This window comes from Phacochoerus africanus, chromosome X (genome assembly GCF_016906955.1).
Source record: "Phacochoerus africanus isolate WHEZ1 chromosome X, ROS_Pafr_v1, whole genome shotgun sequence".
Classification (NCBI taxonomy): Eukaryota; Metazoa; Chordata; class Mammalia; order Artiodactyla; family Suidae; genus Phacochoerus; species Phacochoerus africanus.
The window spans coordinates 35,899,268-35,914,783 of NC_062560.1; the positions used below are offsets into that span (position 1 = coordinate 35,899,268).

Here is a 15,516-nt window from a genome sequence, read left to right on the forward strand (position 1 = left end):
ATCACTCTTGTTATTATTTTTCTCAACAAGACCGTAAATGCCACCCCAGCCTGTCAAAAGATATCACATCTATTTAATGTTTTTTGCCCAGCACGAAGTCATGGCTAGTTGAGTGGCTTTTTAAAAACTGCCACTTGGAGTTCCTGTTGTGGCGCAGCAGAAACGAATCCGACTAGGAACCATGAGGCTGCGGGTTCAATCCCTGGCCTCAATCAGTGGGTTAAGGATCTGACGTTGCTGTGAGCTGTGGTGTAGGCCAGCAGCTACAGCTCCGATTTGACCTCTAGCCTGGGAACCTCCATATGCCTGGGGTGCGGCCCTAAAATAAATAAATAAAATAATAAAATAAAATAAAAATTGCCACTTGATAACCAATCGGTCAAAAAGTTAATTCACTGGGTAAAATACCATGAATTGCACTGTTATTTGTCTCTCAGTTGTAGAAAGTAGTTTCATTTCCCCCTGTGTTTAGTTGTGATTGGATCACTGTAGACTTTTTTTTTTCTGTCATTTTTTGTGTGTGTGTGGTTTAAAGATTTAAATTTGTTATGGAAACAAGCTTTGCAGTTGACCAATGATTTGCTAATTTCTGATAATAGAAAAGGAAACTGATTGCCCCAAGGCTGCTGTTTTCATTTCCTCGTGGAAAGAAGAAGCATAGCAGAGAAGAAAGGCAGACTCAAGGCATTCAACCTCTGCCACCATGGGGAACTGGGCTGTGAATGAGGGCCTCTCCATCTTTGTCATCGTAAGTACCAGGGAGAAAGACATGACAAATTCTCTGACTTGTCTGGGTTCTCTGGGAAACAAGAGGAGAGCCAAGCTTTTTTGTTTGTTTGAGAAATTGTGTTGAAACTGATTTACTGTGGGAGCCTGCATCCATCTGTAAGCTGACTGAGTCCACCCTTCCAAACTTATTCGTGGAAAGAACGCATCTGGGGACTCGCGTCACCGAGTTGATTTCTGGAGATTGTGCTGAATTAGCTAGTTACTTATGACGGAGCATGATAATGGGAGAGAAAAGAATGTATACATGTATGTGCACCTGGGTCACCATGCTGCACAGTGGGGAAAAAAAATGTGTTGGGGAAATAACAATTAAAAAAAAATTAGCCAGCATTTCACTGAGGGAGTAGAAGACATTTCATGGTAATGATCCCCGAGTCTCGGTTGCTTTTTAATGTTTACTCGGAGGCAGATTTCTCTGCTTTCTCTGTATCTATACCATCTAAAAACTGGGCAATTGAAATTTTATACCATTTTCCGAATAACGAATACAAGACTGGCTCATTTATGGGAAATTGGCCTTTATTTCATTCATTACACCAAAAATAGTTGAAGTTCTTTACTTCCTTTTTTTTTTAAAAAAAGATCCTCTTTCTTCTGAGGTAAACTTTAGTTATTAGTGAGGTTTTTAAAAATTCGAGGGAAAGGGAGTTCCCGTCGTGGCGCAGTGGTTAACGAATCCGACTAGGAACCATGAGGTTGCGGGTTCGGTCCCTGCCCTTGCTCAGTGGGTTAACGATCCGGCGTTGCCGTGAGCTGTGGTGTAGGTCGCAGACGTGGCTCGGATCCCGCGTTGCTGTGGCTCTGGCGTAGGCCGGTGGCTACAGCTCCGATTCAACCACTAGCCTGGGAACCTCCACATGCCACAGGAGCGGCCCAAGAAATAGCAACAACAACAAAAGACAAAAAAGACAAAAGACAAAAAAAAAAATTCAAGGGAAGGAAATTGAAATAAGCTATCTAGACACATATGTATAGATATGATATATATACAGATATAAATCAATATAATCTAGCTTGAGAAACAATTTTTGTAAGTAAATATATGGCTGATTTTCAAATAGACATGTTGATTTCTTTAGTTTTTAACATGGCAAAGATCAACTATTATTTTAAGATAGTGGTCTCAGCAAAGCAGTGATGGATGATTGGGAAGGTATAAATGTGATTTATGAAGAGATTTTCCAAACAGCCAATTAAAGTAGCATACGGATGTTAGAAAGAACACTTGTGGGAGTTCCCATTGTGGTGAAGTGAAAACGAATCTGACTAGGAACCATGAGGTTGCAGGTTTGATCCCTGGCCTCACTCAGTGGGTTTAGGATCCAGGGATGCTGCGAGCTGTGGTGTAGGTGGTAGGCATGGCTTGGATCCTGTGTTGCTGTGGCTGTGGCTGTGGGCCGGCAGCTGTAGCTCTGATTTGGCCCCTAACCTGGGAACTTCCATATGCCGTGGGTGCAGCCTTTAAAAGAAAAAGAATAAATAAAGAACACTTATGAATGAAATTTTTGAAGGAATTTTTCACAAAGTAAATATGAATCTTTGAGCTTAGAGATAGAGAGAAACTAGTGGCACAAATAATAAAAACATGTAATGACAAATATTGTGTCATTAAAAAATTAAGCCAAATCAACATTCTAATGCAATATAGACTTGTTCTGAGGACTCAGAGCTGTTAACCTGATTTCTTATCCCCATTTTAAAAACAGAGGACTCCCATAGAAAATAAGTTCAGGAGTTCCCATCATGGCGCGGTGGTTAACAAATCCGACTAGGAACCATGAGGTTGTGGGTTCGGTCGCTGCCCTTGCTCAGTGGGTTAACGATCCGGCGTTTTGCCATGAGCTGTGGTGTAGGTTGCAGACGCGGCTCGGATCCCGCATTGCTGTGGCCCTGGTGTAGGTCAGCGGCTTCAGCTCCAATTAGACCCCTAGGCTGGGAACTTCCATATGCCACGGGAGCGGCCCTAGAAATGGCAAAAAGACAAAAAAAAAAAAAAAAGAAAAGAAGTTCAAATTATACTTTGAGCTCCCATCGCAGGTGTCCTGTGACCTTCATCTCAATCATACACTCATACCCTTGAAAGTGAAGACACAGCTGGAAAAACAAGAGCGAAAATGACAAGGTTAGGGAATAGAGAAGTCATTCGGGTACCTTCTTTAAAAGAGAGACTCTTCCCAAGCGTCAAAGGGCATTAAATAGCTTCAAAGTACAGCTAAGAAAAGATGACTACTCTGGAGCCGTGTGGCGGAGGAGGTGATCACACCTATGAGAAGCCAACCCAAAGTCCTGCTGGGGCAGGGACAGCATGGGGACAGATTCCTTTCCCTTCTCTTTTTGAGAAGCATCACCTGTTATCATCTGCCTTTCCAAGAGGAGGAGAAAGACAGGAGGGGAGAGGGACTGATAATAACTTGGCACACTGGCCAAATAGTAAAACAATCATGGGGGACCCCACAGGGTGAAAGGGGACACTGTGGAGTCGCGTAGTGATTTGTTGCAGGAAAGATCTGGCTCGAAGCCGGTTCCACCCAGCGTTGTAACCTGTCTTTGTCAAAGGCCATGCTTGGGGAAGTCTTGACCCTGGGCTGACTCCAAACTAGTGTGAAATCTATCTGTTGAAACCTGCAAACTTGACACAACCATTTCTGTTTGTGCAGCTGGTATGGCTGGGGTTGAACGTCTTCCTCTTTGTCCACTATTACCTGCTATATGATACATCAAAAGAGTACATTTACACTCGAAAACTTCTTGGGGTAAGTACTGGCCAGCTCACATGTCTAATCAGTGGTTCTTGTTCCTTTTCCTTTTAACATTGTAAATAAGTAATTCTGACCAACCCAGACAGCCCCAGCATCCTCACCCCCTCCACTGCAACCCACCCACCCGAGCGAGAGTCTTTAGGGCTTCCAGGGTGGGGAAAAAAAAAAATGTGGCTGAGCATCCCAAGCAGCTTCCCTCCCCTCCCGAGAACTACTGTGTTTAGCTCAAAGGACTCTGGAAGGGATGGCCAGGTTGGCGAGCCTGATCTAGGGGTGACACAAGTGGACCAAATGGGCCTTTCTATATTCTCTAAATCATCTGACTACTTTTGTGCATGGACAGCTCTACTCCTAGTGACCAGTTTTGAAATAATCTTCAGGAAATAAGCCTCTCCCTACAGAGGGAGCTTTTGAGGAACTTGCCCAAAGGTCACATTTGTTGGCTGGGCCAGCAGAGCGAAGCCCCCCACCCCCACCCCGACCCGCCACCAACTTTTCCTGGCTCCATTAACATTCTCAGTTTCCTTGAACTGCCAGAGCTCTTCTTCATCATAAAGGAAAATAATTATACTTACGGCTGCCCCCAGAGGATAGCATTTATGACCTCATGCAGAAACCGTTACTTCATAGTATTCATTATGTGTCATACATCATATGCATAAATAATTATCACGTGATTATACCACATTATTAGTATTATTTGTAATTTCTTATTTTCATTTAATGATTTTAATTTTTTCCATTAGAGCTAGTTTACAGTGTTCTGTCAATTTTCTACATTACAGCAAAGTAAAAAAAAAAAAAGAATGTATATATACCACATTATTATAATTGTTAACTTATTCAGGTAGATGCTGAAAAGGATGATTCCCTGCCCCCCCACCACACATTTCCCTCTTTTAAAATATGCAACTTCCTCAGGCATTATAAAGAACAATGCCAAAGCATTACACCATAGCAGCCTAAGTTAATGTTGAGGTTAGTCTAAGGGCTAAGAAAATCTTTACAAAGCCCCAGTTTCTATACCGAACTCTAGTTAATCATGTGCTTGCTTAAGTGTGGAGGAGGAAGCAAACTGATGTCTGCAACTAACTTTGAAATGCATGAAAAATACTGTGTGTTGGTGGATGGATAGATGGATGGATGAATGAATGAACAGACAGGCGATAAAGCAACAGAGTAAAATGTCAAAGGTAGAGATGAGTAAACAGGTATTCACAGTGAAATTATTTCACATTCTCTTTATGTTTAAAAATGTTCACAGTACAAGGTTGGGTGGGGGCAGGGGGCAAGGGCCAGAGTACAAAGGATCTCAGCAGGCCCTAAAAATAAACCCTTGTTTCTGAAGGACCTTCCTTCTCAGATAACTCGATGTGTCTGGAGTGTGGGCCTCATGCTGAGAACCCTGGGGAGTGGAGAGGGGGGTGTTCTGGGCTCACAGGAGTCATCCAGCTTCTTATCCTGCCTCTTCCAGTCTGCGCTGGCACTGGCCAGGGCCCCTGCCGCCTGCCTGAATTTCAACTGCATGCTGATTCTGCTGCCAGTCTGTCGAAACCTGCTCTCCTTCCTTAGGGGTTCCAGTGCGGTAAGAGCCGACGCTTACAAAATTTGAGTTCCTCAAAGTTGCAAAGGCCATCAAGAGAAATGCCCTTTTTTAGGAAAAGCAAACCAATGGTTTGGGAGGATTCCAACCTCGGTACAATATTCATGACCCAAGCCAGGCTGTATTCTCTGGTTTTCTTTTTATATTATTTATTGCTGGGACAAACATCTAACCTGGAAAACAGGCATTAAAAACAAAGCAAGACAAAAACAACAACCAATCAACCTGTATCTCACCAATAGCCATAAAGCACATGTGCACACACACACACACACCCAGATGTACATAATATGACATGTATATTAACAGGGATTTATGAAACTGACATGAAATTTGGGAATGCATCTTACAGCGCCATGTTTTTTCAGAATTTTTAAGGCAGAGCAAATCTCTTTTGTTGATAACATCCCAAGAAAATGGAATCAATGAGCTCTGAGTTACTGTATAATGAATGTGACAGGTGTTAGGCCCATGGGATGGAGGAGTTGAGAGCTTTCTAAATGCCCCGGGCTCTTTCACCCTCACTTCAACAATTTAGTGAGCCCCTAACCCATTGCTAGAAGCAAAAAAAAAAAAAAAGATTATGTAGGAAGAGCTTTTGTAATCTATAAAATGGTATACGAATTTTTATTGATATTATTATAGAATGCTGCGAAATGGGGAACTTAAAATCTATACAGGTACTCAAGTTAATGATACAAACCAAACCAAAATATGATGGGTCCCACAAAACATTACAAATTAGGAGCCACAGGGAATCAGAACAAGGATGGGGAAATTATATCAGGTGCCTTAGGGGAGGAAGAAAGGCTTCTTAGAGAAGGTGGCATCAGATATGGGCCTAGAACGATAAATAAGCCTCTAAGAGGTATAAATGAAAGAGAAAGACATTCTGCATGGAGAAGACAGTGTGGACAAAAGCACAGGAAATGGCGAGGAAATCATATCCTTTAAAGCCCCATGTGAGCACGACCTACAGATTCTCTTTGGATGTGTTTGCCATTCCTGACCCCATCCCAAAGTTAGGGATGGATGACCTGGTGGGACCCTTTCCGCTACTCCTTAGTGACTAGTAGCCCCTGTTTTTCCTGTCGTCTGTGTGTGTTTTGTTTTTCCTCTTAATAAAATGTATGTTTTATAGTAACTAGCTTTTAAAAAAAATGACCTATTAATTAGAGGTCATTTACAGTGGAGAGCCGTGAGCCATCTACTTTGCTGGTAGTGTCGGGACTGTAAAGGGCAGGTGTCTGAGGTCAGGCTGGCAAGGAGAGCTGGAGCTTGGCTGGTGAACTAAGACCTTAAGTGTATAATAGCTGAGGTGTTAATACTTGATTGCCAATACTTTGACTGGCAAGCAAAGACTTCATGGGGGAAGGAAAGTGATCTAACCTGTCAATGACCCTTAGACCTTGCCTTGATCTCTGCTTTGTGTTCCCTAGTCTCACTGAATTCATACTGACCCTAAGAGGTTTTTTTCTTTAAGAACTCTACAGCATTCACTTTGCTAATATAGGCTTCGTAGGCTACAACCAACGGTAGACGTTGATGACAAGGATTTCCAAATGCTCTTCTCCACCTAAGAAACCAGAGAGGTAAAAGTCCATTTGACCTTGTCAAAAGTTTTCTTGACAAGCCACCTATAAACTCTAACGCAAGTGCCTAATGAACATTTGCAAAATGAAGTTCGTGGACTGTAGACTTTTTATCCACCCCGCTCCCCCCCCCCCATTCGAAGACTTTCTATGTAAAGGAAGTAAACCCTGAGGAACAGGCCGTGTTTTCACCAGCACAACCTGTTAAGACATCCTCGTTGCCCCACAAGCCCACGTTGCACCGCCATTGCGTTGCCATCCCCATGAATGGCTAATGTTGTAATGGTCACTTTGAGGCTTCCTGTGGCCTCAAAGGAAGATCCTCATGAGGGTCTCTAAAGACAGGGGTGAGATGGGCTGCTCTTCAAACTGCAGAGACGCTCGGCTCTCTCACCAGAGAGATCTGTAAGGATATAGTTTTAAAAATAAGCGGCAAGTTGGGAGTTCCTGCGTGGGTTAAGGCCCTGGCATTGTCTCTCTGGTGGCACAGGTCACAGCTGCAGCTCCAATTCAATCCCTGGCCCAGGAACTTCCATATGCCTCCGGTGTAGCCAAAAAAAAAAAAAAAAAAAAAAAAGCAGCGAGTAACATTCTTTTACAGATGGGATGTGTCCCTCCTTCCAGATTTCCCAACCTGAAATGTAAACTTAGCAAAGAATCTTCTTTTCTGATTGGGATTAAAATGCGTGCACATGCCGCGACTCATGTTGGAAATGATAATAGCTGCCGTTTACTGAGGCTTCGTAGACCTCACCTTGTGAAATCTTCATGTCAGGCCTGTGAAGTGGGGGTGCAATTTAAATGAGAGTGCAGGGATTCCAGCGCAGGTCCTTGTGCCCCCAGAGCCTGTTCACTTTCCTATGTGCCACCTAAACTCAAAACTCCCTCGTTGTGATGTTATGGTCTTAGAAAGCCCATCATCTATGTGAATGTTGGGGCAGACTGAATAACCAAGGCTAGAAGTGGCAAGGCTGTTTGTTTTTGTTTTTGTCTTTTGCCATTTCTAGGGCTGCTCCCGCAGCATCTGGAGGTTCCCAGGCTAGGGGTCGAATCGGAGCTGGAGCCACCGGCCTACACTACAGCCACAGAAACGTGGGACCCGAGCTGCATCAGCAACCTACACCCCAGCTCACAGCAACGCCGGATCCTTAACCCACTGAGCAAGGCCAGGGATCGAACCCACAACCTGGATTCGTTAACCACTGAGCCACAATGGGAACTCCGGCAAGGGTGTTGTGATTCAAGGCTTTGTTAGTAGGCCTTTATGCAAATTCAACAGTCACAGAACTTCAGTTTGTAGTCGTCTTAATCCCTCTGGTTAGCTGGAGAAAGAAAACCCCAGGGTTGGCTCACCTCAGGAAAGATAGTGGGAAAGACTCCGAGTCTGCTCTGTTCTTGATGGGGAATGGGAGCTCAGCAGGCAGAAGTCCCCAAAGAAGCCTTCATAATTTCAAGTTGCCATGCAGAATCCAATCCAGTTCTAACTGGATGGAAGTTCTGGCCTGAAGATCAGAAAGAAAAGGGGGCAGGAGTTCCTGCAGTGGCTCAGCGGTAACAAACCCGACGAGCATCCATGAGGTCGTGGGTTTGATCCCTGGCCTCACTCAGTGGGTTTAGGATCCGGCATTGCCGTGAGCTGTGGTGTGGGTCGCAGATGCGGCTCGGATCCTGTGTTGCTGTGGCTGTGATGTAGCTGGCAGCTGTGGCCCCCATTTGACCCCTAGCCTGGGACTTTCTATATGCCAATGGTGCAGCCCTAAAAAGTGGAAGAAAGAGAGAGAGAGAGAGAGAGAGAGAGGGGAAGGTGAGGGAGTGCACTCTTTTCCATAACCTTATATAGTCTGAAAGTCAGAAGCCCTCAGCGATGCTCTATATCAAAGCATGTGGTCCAAGGCTCTTGGACTTCCTGTCTCATAGTGTTGTTTTTAGCTAAAAAGCAGGTGAGATAATGCAAATGCAAGAATGAGTATGCATGACATTCTAAAAGTGTATTAATTGACTACGCCTGTCAACTAGTGAGTCATCACTTAACACATTTGTTGAGGGCCAGCTCTCTATGCAGCACTGCGGACAGAGGGAGTAGAGCGTGAGGCATCAAGGAGCCCCGAGCTCAGGGAGCTGAGAATTTTATGGAAGAGACCGAAAATAAGCATGTAATTTCGAAATTACAGACAATGCTATACACATCAAACGGTGGTCTTGGCATTTTTCTGAGATTCTACACTGCCACCTGGTTTCAACATCACTGATGCCTTCTTTGCCTGAGTGCTGTAGATTCAAGGCTGGCTTTACGATTTCTCCCAAATTGCATATAAGTATCTAAATCAGATTCATTTGTGGCACTTGTGGTGAGACCAGGTGTACATAAAACAGAAATGGCAGTTTCCCTAACACTCATGTTACAGAAGCTAATGTTATGCTCCATTAAATATGCACTTCTTTTTTGTTCCATTGCTCAATTTTTCGAATTTTGTGCTCTCGCAGTTTGAATGAAGCATAGAAATCTGCTGAGATGACTCAGGACTCGCCCTGGCACCCGAATGATAGCTTCTTGAGATTGGGCAAGGTTCTAGGTGACAGTAACAGAGGAACTTCCCTTTAGAGGGCAATGGCAGGAGTTTCCTTGTGGCTCAGTGGGTTAAGGGTCCAGTGTTGCCACTGCAGCGGCTCAGGTCACTGCTGCGGTGCAGGTTCCATCCCTGACCTGGAAACTTCCACATGTTTCGGGTGCAGCCAAAAAAATCAATAAAGAAAATACATTTGAAAGAAAGAGTCATTGGCAGAACGGAGAGGAGTGGTTCATTGAGGAAGCTATGGGGCAGGATGGCAGCTGGGGTCATTAGTAAGTGGCTGGTGATAATTTTCAGAAATGATTCAAAAGCGTAAAAACAGTATCTATCTGCCTGGTCGGGACGAAGAAAAAAGATCTGAGCAGTCACAGGCAGCAAAGCCCTGCCTTCACTCTAGCAACCCACCATCTCGCCCCCCTTGTCAGGAAATGATGAAGAATTTGTAGCTGGAAGCCCCATGTAAGCATGGTTTATGGCTTCTCTTTGGATGTATTTGCCATTCCTGACCACCCTATGGAGAATGGCTAGGAAAAATTAGGGATTGGGGCCCTAGTAGGACTCATTCTACTAGCTCATTAGTGACCAAGAGCCTCTGCTTTGCCCTTCAATAAAATGTATGTGTTTCATATTAAATAGCATTTTTTAAAAAAAACTCCCCAGTAAGAGTAGAGTACTGCTGGGTGGACCTTGTATTTCATAAGCATCTCTGTCCATTTTTCTGGCACCCGGTTAATTTTTCTCTAACAGTTTGCTCCTCAAGCTGATAAGGGGCATTGAAATCTATTATTTCATATTTTTGATGATCCGTGTTGATAGTGATAAGGGTAGAGCTATGGAGACAGTGTAGAGACCAGGACAAAACCGCATTCCTTTTCTTCAAATTCAGCATCCAGGAGGCAGTACATTTTTCCCCCCAAACTTTCAGAATGATTTGTCCGGAAGTAGGAAAGGAAACAGCGTGGCAAGTATAGCTCTGTGGGTAAATACATCTCTATAGGTTTATTCTTTTATTATTTATTTATTTGCTTTCTAGGGCTGCACCTGCGGCATATTGGAGGTTCCCAGGCTAGGGGTCGAATCGGAGCTGCAGCTGGAAGCCACAGCCACAGCAACGTGGGATCCAAGCCTCGTCTGCGACCCACAGCATAGCTCACAGCAACGCCGGGTCCTTAACCCACTGAGCGAGGCCAGGGCTGGAACCTGGGTCCTCATGGATACCAGTCAGATTCATTTCCGTTGAGCCATGATGGGAACTCCCAGTAGGCTTAGAATAATGATCTCAGGTTCTAAATCAGTGAAAATGTCACTTACCCAGATTATTATGAAAGGATTGTTAAAAGTCCATGTTGATATTGCTCTGCATACAAGAAGCATACATGGCTCCTCTAGCTGGGGAGCCATGCCACGCCAGCCAAAGACTTAAACAACCGAGGGTCTCTTAAACAGCTCTCAATGAATCTATGAAACAGACCTATGAGGGACGAACTATGATAGATATATAGGTGAGAAAGCTGGGACGTGAGCAATGTCGCATAGCTAGGTGGGAGGGCTGGGATCCAGCACAGATAGATCTGATGGCACATGGCTTTCTGGCTCTGTGGATTCCCATTCTCTCATTCTTGGGACTCCAATCGCATCTGTCATTCCAATGAAGACCCTATGAATGATCCATTTCTGTGTAATCAAGTTCCCCAAACGCAGAGGCTTAAAACAACCCCCATTTCCTAGCTGGCCGCTGTGGGGGTCAGAAGTCCAGCATCCTGTGGTTGAGTGCTAGGCTCAGGGTGTCACAATGCTGACATCCAGGTGTCAACTGGATAGACTTCTCATCTGGACACTCTGGGTAAAATCATCTTCCGAGCTCATTCTTGCTGGTAAAATTCAGTCCCTGGCAGCTGCAGGAATGAGGTCTCTGTCTCCTTGCTGACAGTTATTCTGAGGCCACTCTCAGATCTGTGATTTCCTTGTATTCCTTGCTAGGTGGCCCCTTCCATTTTCAAGCCAGCCACAGCATATCAAATACGTCTCATGCCTCGCATCTCTGACTTTGAGACCCGGATTTAAAGCACTCCCGTGACTGGGTCAGGTCCACCCAGTTAATCTCTCTCTTAAGGTCGATTTGGGACTTTCATTGCCTCTCAGAGTCCCTTTTACCATATAATGCAACCAAATCACAGGGGTGTCATCCCATCATCTTCAGAGGTCAGGCCCCATCCACATTCAAGGGGAGGAGATTACGTAAGGTCATTGGGGATCAGCTTAGAATCCTGCCTGCTGCAAGAACTCTGCACAGCCGTGGAGGAACCTAGCAATTGGGAAACAGGACAAAAAGATTTCCTTAAAATTGTAATTTAAAAAAATGCAAAGTGGTAGAACAATGTACAGCACTTGAAATCAACAGAAAAGACAATGAGGCTATGTAAGAAAACAAGGACCATTTTTCAGCAACAAAAATGTAAAATAAGTGATTTCACCCAGGAAGCCCTTACTATGAGAGCCTGAGTCACTGCTTCGAGCCATCAATGGACACTTAGTTGTAGCCGCTGCTGTTGGTGGTGCGCCCGTATTCCCTCTGCACTGACAGTTCGAATACATGGGGCAGCTACCTCCTGCCAGCCCAAGTCATTCTCTGCCTGAGGATTTTCATTCATCCCTTTCCTGGGACAAGCTTGAACTGCCAGGGAGTTGATGCCCTGGGAAGAGCCCTCGGCCAGTGATGGATAGGAGTTGGTGGATGACTACCCAGCTTCCTAACCCCCCAGGTAGCAGACCAGCCAGCCTCTGGGGGCATGTCCTACGCTGTCCCCCAGGGTCTCCTGATGGGAGATCCCGCTGATAAGATATGCAAGCGGTAGCTGATGTGAGAATACACCCTGTACTGGTTGCCTTCCCTTTCCTTTCCCTTTCCCTTACCTGCCCTAACCTCACTTAAATGCTTGTCTTGGGAGTTCCCGTCATGGCTCAGGGGTTAACGAACCCAACTAGGATCCATGAGGATGTGGGTTCGATCCCTGGCCTCGCTCAGTGGGTTAAGATTCTGGCGTTGCCGTGAGCTGTGGTGTAGGTCGCAGACGAAGCTTGGATCCCGCATGGCTTTGACTGTGGCTGTGGCGTAGGCCGGCAGCTGCAGCTCTGGTTCGAGCCCTAGCCAGGGAACCTCCATATGCCATGGGTGTGGCCCTAGCAAAAAAAGACCCCAAAAATTCTTGTCTTGATTTTTAGACATGTTGAACAAAGTGACCCTATCTTTCCGCTAGGTTTGATGGAAAAGGGCATGACTAAAGACAAATAGACTTGAATCCCAGCCAATGCGACAGTTAGCTTTAGTCTTGGTGTCGAGGACGGTGATACTTACCTTGTTAATTAAACGAGGTAATGATTATGCGTAAACTGCCTGGCTTCCAGAAGACACTCCATAAAACCTAATTGTTTTTTCCTCTTTCTGGAATCCTCAGTGTCTCCGTTACTAGTATTTCTGCAGTTCCAGGAATCTGCTTTCCTGATCCAAACAGTCTGCCCTCCCTAAGTGGAACTAACCCAGACGTAGTGGAGAAAGCACAATTTTCCGTGCGATTCTATTTTTCTGTAAAACCAGAACATTTTTTGGAAGCCAAATATTTAACACCTCTACCTTTAAACTGAAGATGTATAGAAGAAGATGACTAGGATTCCATGAGAAGCTTTTCGTGTCACTGATATGAGAACCTAAAACTTTGGTTAAGGAGTTCCCGTCGTGGCTCAGCGGAAACGAAATCTGACCAGGATCCATGAGGACTCAGGTTCAATCCCTGGCCTCACTCAGTGGGTTAAGGATCCGGAGTTGCCCTGAGCCATGGTGTAGGTCGCAGATGCGGCTCGGATCTAGCGTTGCTGTGGCTGTGGTGTAGGCCGGCAGCTGTAGCTCCGATTCGACCCCTAGCCTGGGAACCGCCATATGCTGCGGTTGCGGCCCTAAAATGATAAATAAATACATACATACATCCGTAAACAAACAAACAAGCAAACATTGGTTAAGCCAGCCATGCCACTTATTAGCTGTTCCACCTTGGGAAGATGATTACATCTACTTGAGTCTCAGTTTTCTCATCTATCGAATGGGTAGAATGACGCATTTTTAGGGTGGTTGTAAGAATTAAATGAGACAGTATATGTCTAATGCCCAGCGCAGAGAAAACCTTTTTGTTGACAATTATGCTTTCCTTCTTTTCCCTCTAATCGAAGTGCTGCTCAACAAGAATTCGAAGACAGCTGGACAGGAACCTCACCTTTCATAAAATGGTGGCGTGGATGATTGCACTTCACACCAGTAAGTTCATTAAGATATTTGAGATTGCAAAGAAAACTTGGAACCAGAGTGTTCCCTCTACATTATTAGATACTTTGCAAAAGAAGAGATCAGGGGTTCCCGCTGTGGCTCAGCAGAAACCAACTAATGTCCATGAGAACGTGGGTTCGATCCCTGGCCTCCCTCAGTGGGCTAAGGACCTGGCGTTGCCCTGAGCTGTGGTGTAGGTCACAGACACAGCTCGGATCTGGTGTTGCTGTGGCTCTGGTGTAGGCCGGCGGCTGCCGCTTTGACTCGACCCCTAGCCTGGGCACTTACCTATGCTGCCGGTGTGGCCGTTAAAACTAACAACCATAAATTAAATTAAATAAGAGATGAGCCTTTAACAGGTAGATTTATTAGGGGGTAATTGGATACGTTGTATTTTTTGAATGACTTCTGTTAAAAAATATGCCAGCCCCATGTCAGGAAGTATTCTTTCAAGTCTTAAACCTTTCTTCCTTGGGCGCTTCTGATAAAACTCCAGTGTGTTCACCCTTTTCCACCCTTTTTAATATCAAAATTGTTTGTTAGTCCACATATAATAGCTTTTATTCATTCATTTTTAAAAAAATATTTGATTGAACATGTACATTCATGGATTTCTTGCAGTAGCCCTACAAGGGACATAGCCTACAAGCTGAGAATCTCTTAAGACAGCCTTATCACCGTAACACTTGCTTTCTTATTATAGGTCATATATACATAAATATATATGTATTTATATATACACACACAATTATATGCATATAATAGTATTCATGTATTTATAGGTGTTATATATTTTGTTATTATTATATGTTCATGTATTTATAGGTATTATATATTTTGTGTTATTATTATAATTATTAAGGCGGTGGCGTTGGTGTAAGATGGGACCCTTACCCAAATTCCACTAATTCTCTTGATAAATAATTGATGTGGAGTGCCCGCTGTGGCACAACAGGATCAGTGGCATCTTGGGAGCGCTGGGTTGCAGGTTCAATTCCCAGCCCGGCATGGTGGGTTGAAGATCCAGCGCTGCCACAGCTGCAGCTTGGGTCACAACTGCAGCTAGGATCTGAGCCCTGGCCCAGGAACTCCCTATGCTGCAGGGTGGCCAAAAAAAGAAAAATAAATACATAATTGCTGTGTCAAGACAATAGGCATGCATGCATGCCCAGTGATGAACAGAAAAGACTTTTACTACACCTAAAGGAGTTTGCCCCTAACCTGAGTAAAATTAGCTTAGATGACAGGCATGCAGCTGGGTGTCTCAGCTCTTACTAGTAGATATGGAGGTTTTCTGAGCTGTGGCAAACGAAATGCTTCAAAAGTGAAACACATGAGGGAGTTCCTGTTGTGGCTCAGTGGACACGAACCCAACTACTAGTATCCATGAGGTTGCGGGTTCAATCCCTGGTCCCGCTCAGCGGGTTAAGGATCCGGCATTGCCATGAGCTGCTGTGTAGGTCGCAGAAGCGGCTCTGATCCCACGTTGCTGCGGCTGTGGTGTAGGCCGGCAGCTGTGGCTCTGAATCGACCCCTAGCCTGGGAACGTCCATATGCTGCAGGTGCGGCCCTAAAAAGCCAAAAAAAAAAAAAAAGGGAAATGTATGATAAACTCTTGTTAGAAAGCAATGTAGTGTACAAGCATAGAGCACAGATTTGTGTGCCCAACTGCTTGGATCTGATTCTGAACTCTGCTCCTTCCTAGCCTGGCGACCTTAGATAAGATTTCGAAGCAAAAGATGCCCCAGGTTCCTCGTCTGTAAGATGAGATCATAATAATAGTACTTATATCATTGGATCAATGTAAGGATTAAGTAATTATAAAACACTTTTAACAGTGCTTGGCGTCTATTAAGTCCTACATGGCTTCTTGTTAAACAAAGAACAC

At 44.6% G+C, this 15,516-nt stretch overlaps 1 protein-coding gene across 1 annotated transcript in view; it reads left to right on the forward strand.

Annotated features, from left to right (window-relative positions):
- Positions 1-604: 604 nt before the first annotated feature.
- The window catches only part of LOC125118364 (cytochrome b-245 heavy chain), a 38,376-nt gene continuing 23,464 nt past the window's right edge, over positions 605-15,516 (forward strand). Inside the window, exons 1-4 of the mRNA XM_047764747.1 lie at positions 605-748; positions 3,447-3,542; positions 5,023-5,133; positions 13,535-13,619. Of these exons, the coding sequence (XP_047620703.1) occupies positions 704-748; positions 3,447-3,542; positions 5,023-5,133; positions 13,535-13,619 (337 nt within the window). The 5' untranslated portion in view covers positions 605-703. The remainder of the gene's footprint in view (positions 749-3,446; positions 3,543-5,022; positions 5,134-13,534; positions 13,620-15,516) is intronic.